The sequence below is a fragment of the Seriola dumerili genome, unplaced genomic scaffold (genome assembly GCF_002260705.1).
Source record: "Seriola dumerili isolate Sdu_G_001 unplaced genomic scaffold, Sdu_1.0 BDQW01000242.1, whole genome shotgun sequence".
NCBI classification, from domain to species: domain Eukaryota; kingdom Metazoa; phylum Chordata; class Actinopteri; order Carangiformes; family Carangidae; genus Seriola; species Seriola dumerili.
In genome coordinates this window covers 5,856,641-5,874,825 of record NW_019174497.1, presented here as the reverse complement: position 1 = coordinate 5,874,825, position 18,185 = coordinate 5,856,641, and the positions used below count along the sequence as shown (strand labels likewise).

At 41.3% G+C, this 18,185-nt stretch overlaps 1 protein-coding gene across 1 annotated transcript in view; it reads right to left on the bottom strand.

Annotated features, from left to right (window-relative positions):
• Positions 1–18,185, bottom strand: part of cspg4 (chondroitin sulfate proteoglycan 4) — a 67,571-nt gene that overhangs the window by 13,130 nt on the left and 36,256 nt on the right. Inside the window, exons 2-6 of the mRNA XM_022756251.1 lie at positions 16,473–16,636; positions 11,598–15,152; positions 9,680–9,868; positions 9,227–9,502; positions 5,172–5,348 (exon numbers count right to left, since the gene is read on the bottom strand). Coding sequence (XP_022611972.1) covers positions 5,172–5,348; positions 9,227–9,502; positions 9,680–9,868; positions 11,598–15,152; positions 16,473–16,636 — 4,361 coding nt within the window. The remainder of the gene's footprint in view (positions 1–5,171; positions 5,349–9,226; positions 9,503–9,679; positions 9,869–11,597; positions 15,153–16,472; positions 16,637–18,185) is intronic.

Sequence of the window (18,185 nt, the reverse complement as noted above, 5' to 3'; positions counted from 1 at the left end):
AGGCTTAGAGTCCTTCTGGTAGCTCTGGACATGGTACAGTATGCAGAGATGACTCAGCTCAAAACAGCGCCACCCACCTGGACAATTTCTCAGTATTTAGGAGCACTGTTGCAGGCAAAAACAAGTGTTACAATAACCAACTGCCATTCTCCCACCACTAGTAACAGAGCTGGGGCTGTCAAAGATTTATTTTCAAGGAATGGGGAACAAGCTCCAGGCATGAAGCAGCAGGAAATATGGTGTTAATTTTGAGAAATGTTTTGCACAAACAATACAGCAGCCTAAGGACAAAAGCTTCTGCTCATCTCAAGCATGGTTTCATTTGTTTATAGCGACTTTAGAAAGGTATTGCAATGAAAGAATTACTCAGGTTCTCTAGCAGATCCCTGAAGAGCCCAAACACAGCAATGCTTTCAAGAGTAACTTCTTTTCTTTTTTTTTGCCAGCATCTCCAGTTTCAGGTTTCAAGCCTGTTTTACCTTTGACCACTCGGACACTCCCTAATGGGTGTGGTTGGGTGTGGTCAGAGGTGTGGCTTTGTAGCATCTTCCAACAGTGACATAATGTGGTCCTGGAGTAGACCTGTACGTCACTGCAGCAAGGTGAGATGGTAAACCACTGGAGGTCGCAAAAAAACAAGATTTATGCTGCAAATTCTGTTGTTGAGTTTCAGATATATGGAGCACAAACTCAGAAAGCAGTATTTGCCAGGTCAGTGTTAACCGGAGGAGCCCAAAGCACCACCTGGTTCTGAGAATGTACCTGTATGAGAAACTCCAACCCTTCATTCGGTATGAAATGTGAGAAAAAAATAGCAGATTTTAGAAAGAACTCTGGAGAGACTCTCCTCCCCTTCCTTGATATAAAGGAACAGTCTGTCCCAATGATGAGCGCACAGGAGCGTTAACCACAAACACATATTTGCCTAGAATTATGCCTTATCATTTTTATTTGAATTACCTTATGCATGATCTTAGATACAAGTTGAAGGTTAACAAATAAAAAAATACTGCTAATAACGGGCTTAACACCCACATGGGGGACGACAGGAGGTTTGATCACCTTTGGGACATGTTCTGACAGTAAAAGGCATTTGACTGCTTTTACTTTTGCAGCGTGGTGCCATTGTTTTCCATGATGTTGCCACTAGTTTCCTAATCAATTGTGCATTTTTTTTTTAACCCTACACCCATAAATTTCACTGAGCAGCTGATGTGAGACGGCGCTTTCGCACACTTCATATAAGTGATTATATGATGAGGATGATAATGATCACCATGTATGCAGCACTGATTAACTATTGAGCTGAAGTACATCTGTGTACAGACCATAACTGGAAGAAATATAAAATAGTTCCCCAACAGAAAACAGAGTTTACACTCTAAACCGGTATGCTTGAATAATAAATAAGGGTGTCAATATTTAAAATGAGGTCACATCAATAGGTTCACAGTGTTGTCAACAATAGTTGCAGTAGAGTTTTTTTTTTTTCCTTCACAGTGCAGTCCACAATCGTGAACACTAGATGGCCACATCATCCCACTCTCCGCCCCATCAAAGCACCAGACAGTCTGGGGCAGGTAATCTGAAAATGGCCTTGCAGATGGATGGTTTATATAACAATCAATGCGTTTAGCACCTAAGAGGATGGGCTGCGAATTCAATTTGATCGGACACAATGGCTGATATTTCATTTGGAGGCAGAAATGAAGGAGCTGCCATAGGCAAATGACTTAGTTTGCTGATGACTCAACAGGATACCACCCTCTCTTAAACGTTTGAGACTCTGAGGGGCGCCAGACGTCTGAAGCTGTATCCCAATCTGTCCGGGCATCCGAAATCTTGGCCGGTCTAAGTACAGAGTACACTGTCGTGTTCCTAATTCTGTGTTGGGGGAGTGGGAGGTGGAGCTGGACAGAACACAGGAAAACAACAACAAAAACAACAAAAAAAGATAATAGCAGCTGTGGTAGCCAAGGAGGAAAGAAGACAGCGATGGTGTACCATTTTGATTTCAGCTCTTCATCTGCAGCGATGAAAGATTAACCTCACATACCGTCTCCTGCTTTGTGTTTTGATGAGGGATAAAACAAATTTACTGTATTCCATCTATCAGTCACTGGTCAAATGCACAAATAGCAAAGGGGATTAGGTTGGCAAAGCAAAAATGATATAATCCTGCAACAGTGTTAAAGAGAGTAGATAGAAAGATAGATAGATAGATAGATAGATAGATAGATAGATAGATAGATAGATAGATAGATAGATCCAGTGGGACAACTATTCAGAAACAGTCAAGTTGAAGCAGACAGAGAGAAAGTGTAAACCCAAATCGAGACCAGCTGTATCCTATAGACTGAGCCAAATGGGATCAATGGTGAGCTTGAGCAGAGCCTGATCACGGCCATGTTAGTCATCATGTCTGATCATCTGCTGCAGAGGTCACTACACACACACACACACACACACACACACACACACACACACACACACACACACACACACACACACACACACACACTTCCTGCTTTAAATCAATCCAAGTGCCACTGGGCCAGCCCAGGCTCTGTGTGGGTTAGACATCCACATATGATTATGTTACATTCTGCAGCCCCTGCAGAGGAGGCACAGGGATTGGATGCCGCCCTCACTCTGCCAGAAAGCCGCGGTCTTGTCGACCATCTTGGTTTTCCAAAAATACGGGTTGCCACGGAGACGTGGAGCCGCAGGCAGAGCAGGGAGGGCTGAATGACACAGTTGGTTTCCAGTTCTGTGAGCTGATTACTGCTGGCTTTTTCCAACTGCCTGCCTACTCTTACAGTAGAACCTACGTCACTGATTCCGCAAAACTTTTCTTCTTATGACGGACGTGAATCAGTTTGACAGCATGTTGCAAACACGCCGTGAACCTCCTGTATATTTACTTAAAGGTCCCACATTGTGTAAAGGTAGATGTCCATGTGTTGTTTGATTATAAAGCAGGTCTAGGTTCTATATTAATACTGTGAAACTGTCAAAGCCTCAGTCCACAGAGAAATGCACACAGCCTGTATTCAGAAACTGAGCCTTAAAACCAGCTGTTAGGACTTCTGTAACTTTGTGATGTCACAACAAAGCAGTCACGGCCCTCAGCCATGGCCCAAGCCCCGCCCACCTGGACCCATCATCCAGTCTTGTGGGAGGTTTACCTGAAATCTGCTATATTTTTATTTGATTATTCAGAAAACAGTCAGTCAACCATAAGAGAGACTTGGAGCCTCTCTTCTGAAAAGAGTAAAATATGGGACCTTTAAACAAAGATGCTATTGAATATCCACCATTCTTTTTGCAACAAACAGTAATTATTGTGATGAACTTATTTAGTGACAGAATGTAATTAGTTAGCTAAGAAATACAGTATAAGTGTGATCTATCTATAATGAAAGTAATGGTACACAGTCCATCATCAGGAGGACCATAGTATATGTACATCACATGTAGGTGCAGGCCGACTGCAAATCAAAAATATGTAATAAAACACTGATTACAAACTTTGATTTTCTAAATATAGGCACATTTTGAGTATTGCTTCTTGTTGATAGCTGTATAGTCTTAGCAATAACATGCATATACTGTATTTTAGTGTATGTTAATAGTATTGTTTTTTCTGCAATAAATATAAACATGTTATTAATACTTTTAATGACATAAAAGTCTTACATGATTCATTCACACTGTTTTCCTCAAGGATGGGCAGTAATTCACACCTATTGATTACAGTCTTTTAACAGAATCCCATTATTGATAAAGAATATAATAAGTGATACACAGTTCTATTGCATTAAAAAGACAAAGATAAATTCATTAAAATGTCTGAGAGACTGAATTAGACATATTTGATATTTCAAAGTCAAAACTCAAACCTGATTTTGTAATATATAATTTTGTATACATTGTCTCAATATAGATTTTGAAGATACAGAGAGAGGCAGACTTACTGTGACAATGTGTTCCTACTTCCCTGTTGTAGTGCAAACTGACATATCAGCACATTTGGAACTGCATTAAAATGCATACAGACACTGTTTACCTGAGGTTCTGCTTGTCACTGCATGGAGCGCGTACAGTGGTGAATCACTGCCCTCTTATAGTTCTGTGACTTACATGATTCACTTTCCACATTTTGGAGCAGTCAAGCTGAGAATATGCTAATTCACTTGTATTTTATGGCTCTTTATAGAAGCAAATATGCTGTGGGAGCCTCTTCTTTACTGATGCAGCATGTGTCATTATCTGTGAGGTCAGTCTCCCTCAGTGTCTGAGTAAGAATCCTCTGCATTTATTGTACTTGCAGCATGGAGTCCATTTAATTCTCACCTCATACAGGATTCATGACAGTGGGCTGTAAGTGCAGATGAAACTATACAGTATGGATGCGAGATATTGGTAAATTCAGAGTTCATTCGGAGTTCAGAGTTCCTTAATTCTTAAAACTACGATTCTTGATAAATTCAGGCTGATATCATGATCATCATTTTGGTCTTGAACCACTAATCTACAATAATCGAGAGCATCACAGAGGTTCTTTTTGCATCTTAACATCTCATGGGACTTACTGTGAAAAATCAAACTAAATCAAATCCATAAAGCACTTAAAAGGTAGTTCTTTCATAAAGTGACCTTTCAACATGTCAGACTCTCATCAGCCATCACAAAGCCATTAATCTGCCGTCCTTTCATATTTTGTGCCGCTTGGGCATCAGATCAATCATGCAAAGTCTGGAGCAGGTGGAAATGCCTACTCCTCTCAATCACATACGCGCAAGTCAGACTAGTTCTCTTTTCCAGCAGGACACAGTGCAAATATGTCCACAATAGTAACGAGAAGAAAACCTATTTACTGAAAGTAGAATGTACCTGTAGGGAAGTTATTTTCTCCACAGCCTCATCTTTTTTAGCATAAAATATTCATTCCAGTGTTTTGACAGACTGCAAAGAAAAGTTTGTTCTTCTGCCCTCAGAAAGAACGATGGCCGTGGTCAGCCTCAATTCTCATCAGCTGAAAAAACGAACTCAAAGTTTACATTCTATAGGTATAAAAGATTTTCCTTCAGCTACATATCCAGCCGTTGAGCATGTTGGAGGAGAGCTCAAAGTAACAGCTAATACTCTTTCAGAGAGCGAAACATTACCTCCAGGCCCGTGTTACGTGTCAGTTTTGGCGGCTCGTCGTTGACTGGGATGACAGTCACCGAGATGGTGACAGGGAGGCTCCGGCGCTCAATCTCATAAGCCGTGGCAGCGAGCGTAAAACTGTCCTCGGTGCTCTCGGTGCTGTCATGCATGTAGTAGACGTGTCCAGCTTTCACCTGGAGAAGACAAGAAGGATCCAGTTGTCACTCATTTCTGAATCAGACCTGAATGGTATGAAGCATCATAAAGTAGGGAAAGGCTAAGAGGCCTAAAAGATGGAGGTCTCCTAACACTTATATCCAATCAGCCCTCTGCTTTTGGGAAACAAGGAAGTCATCATATCTTGGTTTCTTAGACAAACTACTGTGACAAATGGGAGAAACTATTCATGACATAGTTTCCTTCTGGAGCTTAATTTCTTAACTTGATTCAGAAATAGCAGAAAGTCTATGTTATAAACAGGAGTCTGAAGCCTGTAGACAGGGAGTGTCATGTTGGATCCTGTTGGTTGCGTTATGGGAGGTGTATTTCCCAAAATGTCAAACTATTCCTTTAAAAGGTGCTTATTTTAGAAATTGTGCAAGTAAAAACATCCACTGACCTAACAAAACTATATCTGTCTAAAGTCCACACTGTATCTTTTGTTTAGTTTGTAAGCTAATCATATATCCTTTCAAAGTTCTGAGACAAAGGCTATAATCAGGTCCTAAAGTCTGGCAGCAGCACAGGGGCAAGGAGGATCTCCCTTGTGGGACGAATCCTTGAGGGAAACCAGATGCACAAAGGAATCAGTCATCCAGTGTCAAGTAAGCTAGATGGAAAACAGCACCTGCGGCCAGGACAAGCCAACTCTGATGACTTTCTGCATAAAGAAAAGGAATCCCAGCATCCAGCATCCCATGTTCTTGTTGCTCAGTCCAGTAGTCTGTCTGGATCACATAATCTGTCTATCAAACATTTTCCTCTGATACTTTTTGACAAATTTACAGAGATTCAGGATGTTTCTCTGCAAAAGAGGACAGTTGGAACTTTGTGTAGACAAAAGCCAGTGAGCTGCTGGGATGAGAGGACCTACTTCACAGAGCAGGAAGTGCCAAATGGATCCCATATGACTGGCATCCCTCTGGAGTAACAACCCCCATCATCATTACTGATCGGGGAAGGTCGGGGAGAGTCAGTCTGCTCGCTGGGACAATAAACAGTGGGTGGTTGTTGGACATTTGGCTTTCAAATCTACTCAGAGAAAGACTGATGTGTGTGATACAATTTATTTTGATTTATTTTGCTTTCATTTATGTTTGATATAATATTTCATAAATAAACCACAGACGTTTGCTCACTTTGTTTCTGAAAACATTTTGTACTTTGTGAAAAATAAAGGCACCTGCGTGGACTTTAATAGGTTTCCACAGATGGAGAAACTAATGGAGACCTGATGGAGAACTGAACCTGATTAAAGTGAAGGTGTATTAGAGCTAAGTGTTTCAGGTTTCCTGTATTCCTTCAAGTTGGATCCCACTCAGCACAGCATATGTTACTGAATGTGTACATGACTTTATTGTTCAAAGCCAAGTGAATCATAGTCAGCACTGTGGCTGGCAAAATACCATACATTGTCTGACACAGATTCTATGCATATGTGACACATCTGGGCCACACAGCACATAGAGTTACTTAACATTCTTGTGGTTGGCGTTCATATAGCTCTTCTGCATGAGTCACTCTCAGTTTTTTCTCACTGCACACCCCCCATGTTACTGTTCGCTTACATAACCTCAGTGAACCACCCCAAATGATGACTTTATCACAAAATTACTGCACACACCAGTAGGTCCACTGTCCATTCCCAGGGGCTGGGGGGACTTGCCCAGTGGACCTGAAAACAGCATTTAACTTAGGGGGAAAAAAATGCAATAAAGAAAGGTGCACACACATCCGACTTTATTTTTGGAACAATTAAAGTCTGGTTTAAATGCTACGCCAACTGAAGCTTGGACATTTATTCTTCAATGTGGTACTCATTTGGGAGAACTGATTATGTTTCATGCTCTGAGTGTAACAATAAAAGAAAACAGAAAAAAGTGCATGCATAAAAACGTCTCCAAGAAGATGGATTAAAAAATTTTTTTTCCATACTGGCAGATGATCATTTGTATGTTCACGTTTGCTTCCCCGCAACAAATGTAATTGCTGCTATGTTACTAGGCCCATCTGACTTGCACATTGGGATCTTTGAAGGACAGTGTGAGTGAGTCTGGCAGTAGCAAAGTGCGGGAGGTTTGTGTGCACTCACACATTATTATAGGAATATAGTGGGCCAGTTTATTTTGGCTTAAGGCGGTCCAAAGACATCGTCAGTTTTTCCACAATGGTTCAGCAAAGTAGAGGGGAGTACAGGCGGACCAGGGCTAGATGTAGGAGCTATAAGATATGTGTCCAGACATGTGTGCTCCACTAAACTATGCGGTCCATTCAGAATGCATGAGGTTTTTCCACCGGTAACTACTCATGCATTTTTAATATTTTCCTAAAGCTGGGGCCTCTGAACCACAAGGAGGGAGACCAGATAACTGTGCTGCAGCAGCTCCCAGATTCTCCCTCCCCTCATCTGGTACAACACAACAAATCCAAAACAGCACTGAGTGAGTAACTGGGGAAAGTTCCCTGGTGACGCCTTGCTGTGGTAACCACCATGATCTTCTCGTGAGAGGAAGATGTTATACTCTACAGGGTTACTAAGATGGGATAAAATATGGATAATTAGGTTTTTTTAGTGTGTTGGGGGGGGGGGGTTCTTCTCAGAAGTTTTTGGTCCCAGATTGAAAAAGAAGCACACAAATCTTTGCCAAGGTGAAATTCAAGCGCTGGGAATTGACACTTAACCTTGAAGAAATTATTAATCAAATCTATCATTACAGTTACTATATATGCATTTTCTATACGGCTGAACGTGGTTTCTTGCCAGGAGTGGGTGGTGGTGGTTGACCATCAGCCTTTCTTGTGTTTACAAGACAAAAGGTTAGAGCGCTACTTCTTCATCCTCTCATGCTGAACTGAAGGCAAACTCGACGCTACAGAGACTCACTATCCCAAAGTAGCATTATGGAACAGGACAGGCCAGGGCTAGCAGGTTAGCATGCTAACTTCAGTAGTAGCAAAGACATAGACATAGACAGAGACAAGAGTTAACATTGGTGTTGCTTTCCACTGCTGGAGACAGCTGTTGGTGAATAAAGGAATAAAGTTTGACGCAGATCCTTGCAAAGTTTCTTCTAGACTGGTAAGTAAACAGCTGTTAATGCTAATGTTAGCTATGTAGTGATAGCAAAACGTACATATAGCACCTTTTAAATGTTAGATAGAGGACCCAGTGTTTTGTAGGATTTGACAAAACATGTGGTACAATCAACCATTTGGTGAATGGAAAGCCTCAAGGTTTAAATGACAAGGCATCTGTCTGTCAATAACAGGCAGGGCAAAAACAAATGAACCTTTAAAACAGCAAGAGAAACCAAAAGGGAAAACATAATCCTTAAAATGGGTATAATAAATATCTTCATATCAACAACGGATCAAATGACTGCTTGTTTGTTAAAGGTGTTGCTCAAAGTGACAAACCCACACATCAATATCACCCCACTCTGAAGCTCCACTCTAGTGGGGCATTCAGCCGCAAAAGAGCCAGGTATTTGATCACTTAGTGGAGACCAAAAACAGACGATTGTGCGCACTTGTTCATGCACTGGAAATAACCTAAGCCAAAATGCATATGGAAGATAGGAGCTGGTTCATTAGCTACCAGCAAACAGCCAGTGACCTTGCTCATTAGCCAGCAGCTAATCATGCCAATAACAGTAGCACAGCACCATACTGTTGAGCAATTATACTTTACTTGGTTACTTGGTCATATAAGTTTACACCATGGTGATACATGAGAGAGAAAGGCAGTATTATTTGATTGCAGCGATAGTTTAGAGGGCTTTGATGATATTTTTACTGGAACATGTAAGTGAATTTGTATTTTCTATATTTCTTAGATAATGGAACTACATACCTCTTCCCATGTAAAGTAATTAACTTCGTCTCCATCGAGGTAGCGGAGGTCCCCGTGCTGTGGTGACTCATCCACAATAAATTCGATGTTTATTGAGCTGTAGAAAGGATGTGAGATGTTTACAATCTCTGCATTAATTACTCTGCTGAGGCCTTCCTTCACAGTAAAGTTGAAGGCCTGGATGGGGATAAGCCGAGGCACGATGTTCACAGAGATCTTCAAATCCTCCACTGTGGTAAAACCATTACTGACATCCACTGTGAAGGCATCATTTCCCTGAAAGAGATGGATGTTGAAATAGGTAATTGATATATTAAAAATAAACCTTGTACCTTAGACCAATCAGAGGCTGGGGTTGTGTTTTTGTCTGATTTTATTCTCAATGTGAATATGAAAGGGAACAAGCTGCCACATTTGATTTATTGCAACAGAATAAATGAAATGACTATAAACCTGGATGGATGCAGACACATAGAGAATGTGCCCCTGATCAACGTCCTCTTGGGTGAAGCTGTGAATGTAGTCGAGGACAGGCGAGGCCGTGCCGTCTGAACTGTTTGTCAGCTTGACCACATGACCAAGCCGAGGAGGCTCTTTAATGGTGAACACCATTTCTGTCGGCACAATATCAGCTTGGTCCACCTAAAAGGCAAATTACAAAAATACAGGCAAATAGTACTGTTAATTTATTATCTAAACTTACAATTATATTTTGTAGTATGATAAATTTGCAGATGTATATACAGTAGTTTGTTTGATGATAACCATGTCCATAATACTATGCAATGTCCTAATTGTAAATGTGTTTTTGCCTAATTAAGTGTACCTCAAAATGCCAGCATAAACACATATGCTGCGCTGTGAAAACCATGTATCTACAAAATGTTTGTTAACAACTTTTCTTGAGCTTAGAAAAACAGCCCTGTTTACTGCTTTGTGAGTGAGTGCAGTTTTCATGGGGTTTTAAATGGTTAATTTAGCTTAAGAAGTAGGAGAACCCATAAAAGAATGCTAAATCATTCAGTCCCTCTGAAAAACTTTAAATCACCAATATTGGAGATTAAGTTTTTTATGTTTTTTTTTCTTACTGAACACTGGCAATACTTTAATTGCTTCACTTTTGAAGTGTGGTTAGGATGGATGTTTTTGTCCCCCAATACAACACACAATGAAAATAGAGGAACTGCTCTCAGTCGACAAAAATAGCAGAAGGTTGTGCAACTTCTCTAACGACAGTTGGCAAAACAAATCAAATTAACTAATAAAACTTTGAAAAACAGTTTTCATTTGAAATCGGCAGCAGTGCTTCAAAGCTGCGGTTTGACTGCGCGGAGTTGGTTCCTTCTAAAACAGGCACAGTATTGCATTTGAATGTCAGTGCTCTACATTAATTTACTGTACACTAAAACTGTATACTGTTAACTTCAGTCCATTGTGTAAAATGACAACTATTGTGTACTGCGCAGACTAGTATGGAAATGGGACACAATGTTAGACAGTACAGTGAACTAAAACACACAGGCAGGTTTACAGTCATCCCACTTTGAGAAGTTTTAATAAACTCTCTGGAGCCTAAAGCCTTGGAGTGTTAACCAGTCACTCTGGTGTTTGATAATATTTCAGACGATCATACTACTTTCCCTTTCATAGTAAGGACACATATTGGAAAAGCTCCCAGAAGCTGAGTCAATATTTTAAGTCTTGTAAAGGCCATTCTGTCAAGGCTTTGTTCAATACATATTTCAATAGTATGTGTACTGGGTGTCCAGCTTCTTCTCCAGTCAATACCGCAGATTTAAGATGTGTGCACTATTGTGAAATTAAAGTTTAAAAGAAGGAATATTTTACTTTCAGAAATGTCATTATTTTAAGTCAAGCTATATGTACAGGGAATGTGTTAGGAATGGTCCGACAATTTAAACCTTATTAATTGCTTTCAAGATGAAGCGCAGGCAGACTCATCTTATAAATTACAGTGGGCTTCAGGAAGCCCCTCGGGGGATGCTTAATGCTCTGTTTTCCACACTTAATAGACTGTAATTTAGTACATAAACTAGATGAAAAGCAGCAACTGCAGAGTCATATTTAGCCCTGCTTTCATGTGGTTATAATTTAGATTAGAGACAGGGTTACAAAACAGGGCAGTATGGTTGAATGAGTCATGTGAAAGATCTTTTTTCACAAAGACAAATTAAACTTGAAAAAGACAAAGATGATGTGCTGTCACATTGTCATTGCCAAATTGTATAAATATTAAATGCTGTGTTGTTGAATAAAACTAAATGTATGCTGCACAGAATTAAATGTCAGCAAAGCAAATGAATTTAAATTGTAGATTTAAATTGTAGATCTCACAGTCAGTAAACATTACCTTGAGATGATCCCTGTTGATGATGGTGTGCTCTCCCTCATAGGAAACGATGACTTCATTGGTTATCACCTCGGGCTCAGTGAGGTAACCTTGCTTGAATATTTTAATCCTGAATGTGCCGTCTTCAGAATGTCCTTGTGCTTGGACGGTGAAGCTGAAAGAGTCCTTGGACCTCAGACTCTCATAATTATGCTCATATGACACAACACGTTTTTTCAGGTCCTCCTGGGTGAATGCTGACGCCTCAATCCCACTCACAATAATCCTGCCATCACTAGGTGGGGAAGTTATCTGGAACTTGATCTCGCTGTCGTCTCTGATGTCCATGTTGGTGTCAGCGCACAACAGGGTGGTGTTAAGGGTCTTGGTGCTTCCGTGGTCGATGACAATGATTGTGTTGTTCACCACTCGCAGGTAGGGCTCACCTGCCTGGATTTGAAGTAGTGTCGTGGTCTTGTGGAAGCCATCCGACACTTGGAGTGAGAAGCGTTCCTGATCTGCTCCGTGGTGAATGAAGAGGATGTTCTTATCTCGCAGGTCGGCTTGTGTGAAACGGAAAAGAGGCATTGATGGATTCAATTTTGAGACAATATTGCCTGAGAGGATTCCCTCACGAGCATAGACAATTTGGGTGTCATTGAAACCAGAGTCATCATCATTGAACTGGATGACATCAGTTGTTAGCAGGCGCTGACCATGGCGGACCACATTGAAGACTTTATCCACAACCCTCACGGGAACATGCTCGTTCTTGGACTGGATTGTTACTCTGAAAACACCACTCACTGTTTCCTGAATGTCTGAACTTTCTGCTCCTTGATCAAATGCTGAGAAATGGAACTCATCACTGCTAGTCTTGGAGCCATCATGCTTGTAAATAAGCCTGTCAAGTTGGAGGTCTTCATTACTGAAAACTCTAATTGCCCCCTCAAATCTAGGCTGCCCAGAAGGGGAGTCCCTTATCAGTCGCCCATACTTTGGTCCTTGCGTGACCCGGTAAACAAAATCTGTAGAACTTGGTGAGTGCATCCAAAGATAGTTTTTGTTCAAAGTCTCCTCACCGCCCTGCAAGACAACCAGCCTCTCATTGGTCAAAACAGGAGCCTCTGCATTGCCGAGGATGTTAATCGGGAAGACGTAGAGAGGAGAGTGCTGATCGTCAGCAAAGACTCTGAACTGAAACTGGTCTATGCTATCCACAGCTCTTTGCACTCGGACCCTGAAGCTAAGAGTTTTGTCCACAATGTCCTTCTGGGTGAACATATCACCCTCAGCTAGCTCTTTGTCAAACAACAGGAGACTTCCCTGTGTTGGAGGCTTGACAATGATGTATTTTATAGTTTGTGGATCTGGGGTTTTTCCTTGTACTTCAGCCTGAAGCTCTGTGATTCCAATTGTTTGCTCTTCACCAGCCTCTATCTCCAAAGGAACCAGGGTAGAAACTTTCACTTGTGCAGGGATGATCTTTACTAGGAAGGTGTTATTCCAAAGGGAGAACTGCCCCAGATGGGTATCAAAATGAATGCGCTCCACCGCAATATCTTCTTGGTCACTTGCGTCTGTGCTGACGTATCTAAGGCGGTGTTGATCCAGATCAGATTGATGGAAAGTTGTGACCTGCTTGTACATTCCATCATTTGTCATAATCTGTAGCTCTCCATATATCAGCGGTTGTGTGAGGTTATACATAATATCTCCATTGCGAGGATGAGCAATGGCAGCCAGATTTTGAATACCTATGGACGAGTTGCTTCCTTGAGACAAGAGAAGGCCGGTGTTGGTGACAATAGTCATATGAGGTGGTGTCACAGACAACTTTAAAGTAGTTGAATGGCTTACTGACTGCCCATCAGACACTTCCAGGGTAATTCCAGCAGCATGACCCCCCCTATGTACAAAATAGATATTTCCATCCTTCAACTCCCTGCAAGTGAACTCTGAGATGCTTCTTCCGGGCTGTTGACCATTTTCTAAGTAACCAAATTCGATGGAAGACTCTGAGGTTACAGTTACTACCAGTTCATCACAGCGGGTGTCAGAATCCATGATTCTTATAAGGCTGGGGCTCAGACGAGTCCTGCCATTTTCTGTGATGGTGATTTCTCCTCCACTAATTTGTGGTATATCATTGACGGGAAGTATTTCAACTGGGAGGACATACTCACGGGGAGTTGTTAGACATTCTGGAAGGTAACCACTACTGTGAGCAACCACCTCCAGCTGGATTTGATCTGCATGCCTTTCATTTCCATCATGCATGTATTTAATTTTCTTATTGACAACATCCAGAAGAGTGAACTTTTGTGTGCGTTTTGTATTAATGTTCATATCAATCAGGCCATACCAGGGATCATTCTGGAGAGTGAAGATAATATCTGACTGACGCATTCCTGCAGCACTGAGGTCAAACGTAGGGATTAAGTTGCTGATATCCAGAACACCTTCCCCACCTTCGGTCACAAGCAATGGGGTGACATCAAGAAGTTTTGTGACGTTCTTGAATATCTCTGGCGTGTCGTCTGTTGGGTAGCAATGTTGTTCATTCAAGTCCATATCAACATATCGGATGCGGACAGGAGGAGAAGTTGTAGTTGTCTCTGCATCATAATAACTTGAGTAATCATAGTCCTCTCCTTCACATTTAACATGAACATCTTTGGTCACCAAAGCATCCTGCAGGCTCCGGTCCTTCTGATTAACTTTGATCTCTCCCAAACACCCAATAAAGGATTCAGCTGTAATTTCCTCCTCTGCACGATTTAAGGACCCGCTTTCACGAAAGAGGTCCTTCATTTTCCCCTGGATGCCTCCTAAATACAGGTTTCCCACTAAGTCCAGTTTTTCCGATGAGTCAAAAGGGAGGGAGGAAGACTGGCTATCTACATTAATGACAAAAGAATCCTCACTGATCTGAACCTTAACTCTATGCCACTGATCATCATCCAGCTGCACCTGGGTATTCTCCAGTATCTCCATGCCAGTACCAAGGTCCAGCATACCTTTGAGATAGCCTTTTGAAACACCAACAGCAATGAAATCTGACTCTCGGCCAGGGTGGAAAACAAGTAATGCATCCTCAATGGTGGTTTTCATCAGGAACTCCAAGACCCTCGGAGCACCACTAGCCCCGCTCCAGGTGGGGAAAGAAACAAAGGAATCAGGAGTGCTGAAACTGGTTGCCTCGCCATCACCAGCCTCAAACTCAGTGCTGCAGGATTCCTTTGTGTCGTGGCATTGTTTAAATGCTGTGCTTAGAATATCAAACTGATGGGACTCAAATTTGACCTCAGTCATGCACCCACGGAAAGGGGGAATGGCATTGCTGAGGTAGGGAGCGTCTAGGTCTCCTGTTCCCCCGAGCCAAATGCCCAGGTCAATGTTGAGCTGTTCTCCATTGTCGTTCATGGGAACAAATGTTGGAAACAGCTCGTCAATTATCATGGTGAGTTTGCCATCACGCAGCGTCAGTGAGATTTTGTGGTCCAGAAGGTTGTTCAGTTGCACTCCCTGGGAGGAGGACAGCGTGACCTCGCCAGCCCCCAAGTTCATCCGTGCCTAAAGGAAAACAAAAACATTTTATTAAATTTATAACTTTGTAGACAAATGGATTAGTTTCAGGGCTAATGTTTAAAAGGAAGTTCCATCATAGTATCTCCCTTAAATGCATAAATACCAATTTAATACTCTAATCTATGCTCATGACCATTTCTGGATCCCTTCACTTATGGGAAGATAATTTAAAAATGAGCTAGAATAAGAAGAAGTTTCACAGATAACATCAGATATCTCAGTTTTGCTTAAATAAGGTTAAACATGATTATAACACATGCAAGAGAGATAAAGCAATTTAATTTTTGCAAAGCCTTGAGTCTATTTGCTCAGAGCATCTCCTATCGCTAGGTGGAACAGAATGAAGAAGACCAAAAAAAGGTAATATTCTCTTGTATTACACATACTCTGAGATGTCACCTCATTATAAAAGCAGAGATATGGTCGTTTGGATGAAAATCTATATGAATCCCTGTCATAGCACACCTGACGTTAATCCTGCTGCTTTACGAAAGCCATCAAGCAACTAATTGTAGCTGTAAAATGTAATGGTTTGTTATTGCAGTGAGACAACAAGAGAAGACAACAGAAAATCGAATCGGTTTCAGCTGCTTATAGAGTGGCACCTAATGAAATGCATCATATACACATACCACACCGAAGCTGAAATGACTCTCAAAACTCCCATTTAAATTCAAAGCGTTCACAACCACTTTGTATCGCTTTCAAAATGTGTGGTACATTTTGCAGCTAAGATGCCCAAAATCTCTTTAAAAAAGTTTTTTCATATGTGCTGTCTCTGGGGCTGTAGCAGAGAATGAATCAATAGATTATTACTCAGCCAAATAACACATTAAGCACTGGTGTCACAGTTATGTATAAAACATTTTCCCTGCCTTAAATGATCCTTCACCAGAACAACACAGAACAAGATGCTATACACCTACTATATAATAATACAGAGGCTTTACTTTGACAGTGAATTTACATGTATGTTTAGCAATCTAGTCAGAAAATGTAATTTCATACATCAGTATAAAAGCTAACACCACATGTGCTAATTATGCCAGGTTTTGGAAGTAGTTTTTCTTTTAGCATGTTTTAGATTCTGTTTTATTTGTATCCTGATATTTTTAAGTCCTGCTCGGTGTTTAGGTACCATCACTAGCTTTTGTTAAGTACTCGTTCTCGCATAGCAAACCTCTGCTCCACCAAGTGACCTAAAATCAAAGTGATGCAACCAGGTGAATTTTGAGAATGACCAACCTACGTTATCTAACAGTTTCTAAAAATATTTCAGCCTCCACCAGTTTGTTAGCCACTCACCTGTATTTTCCCGTTTTGGAGCTCAAGGAATAGGTAGTCCTCCATTCCTGCAGCCAAGAGCAGCAGCCCACTTCGCCGACTTGTCTTAATCTGTAGTGACAGGTGGAAGGTGGAGACATCTTGGAAGGCTTGTAAACTGCAGTAGCTGTCCCCAAAGTAGGACTCTGTGAAGAGAGAAAAAAGTTAATATCATATAAAAATAAAAAAAGGCATCATGGTAGCCCATAAATCAAAGGTATACTGCATAGCAGGCAACATTTTCACTTTATGTTTATGCAAATACACACAGACATATTTTTACTTCACATTGCACTTTTGAATGATGACAAAAAATTTGCTCACATTTGTCTCTTTTTGCCATAAAAGACACCAAATTCTAGTAGAAAACGTAACGTAACATAACAAAAAGTCACCTGCGTACAATGCTATAAACTCATCCTACAACTGCTGACAGTCAACTCTGTGACTTCTAACGTGAATGTTTGAAGAAACCAATTAGATGAGCATTTTTCTGATTCTCGTTACAGTGCAACTTGCTCAGGACTTATTCCTGTATTATCAGGTGTCCTCCAGCTGCTTCTTGGTTAACAGGAGCTCCTCTGGCCTCAAAGGGATGCTCTCACTGAGACATCAGTCATTACCCCTGCGGAGGTTTTCCGGGCATATAGAGTCTTGGGGTGCAGGATTTCCCAGGCTTGAGCTGTCTCAATTCCAATGATATGCAAATTCAGCCACCTGCCTCCGACTGTGCTGTCCGGGGCCCTCGACAAAATGTAAACCACGGAGGAAGTCAATTATTTCTCAGTGCATATGCTCTGAGATTAAACTGGACCACCTCCAAGACCCTGTCTCCTCAGCATGGGTTTTCCATGGCATTAGCCAAGAGATATAGAAAGGGGGCTTTCCATTAGCTATCCATTCATCCACTTTGGGGTGACATTTCAAGACTCAGAAATTCATTGGAAAACAGCAAAGAATGCTAATGCTTTGGAATATTTGGAATAATGAAGCAGAGAGAGAGAGATTGCTGTGTCAAAGCTAGAACATTCCTATGAGATCATGAATGCGAAAATATTCCCTCAGAATCAACAGCAGCATCCAGTAGCTGAGCAGGACGGTAGGCTTGATGCCAGGAGGCAAAAAATCTCACAAAATACTGTCTCAGACATGACTTAGTCAGAAAATAGAAGAGGGAGAGAGAAAAAAATGACTAGATACTAAACATTCGTATTCATATCTATAAATGGAAAAAGTATTTTCTCAAGAGTCTGTTCGAAGGTGTCCATATGAGAGCAAATGTGTATGCCTTTAAAGGGCAATCTGTGCCTGTGTTGTGTTTGCATTATTGCCATGCTGCCAAACTTCAAAACACTGACGGGCATGTTTGTCCTCTACTTTCTCATCCTGTAAATGAACCCTTCCATCCTAGATCTGCAACCGACACAGGAAATGTGAACAAAGACAAACATTTTGATGTCAGCAAGTACGAAAGCAAAGCTTTTATCATCACGCCCATGGTTTTTTGATTTACCTAAGAGGCGTTTGTTTTTGGTTCCAAGGCTGCTCTGTCATGAACAAAGTCAGTGATCAACGGTCTCAGCACAGGGCCAAAAACACAGAGACATTCAGTAATACGCTGCTGCACAGTGCCGGCCTCCTTCAGTCACACAAACACCATGTAGGTGGCTCTCAGAAATAAATATCACAGGAAAC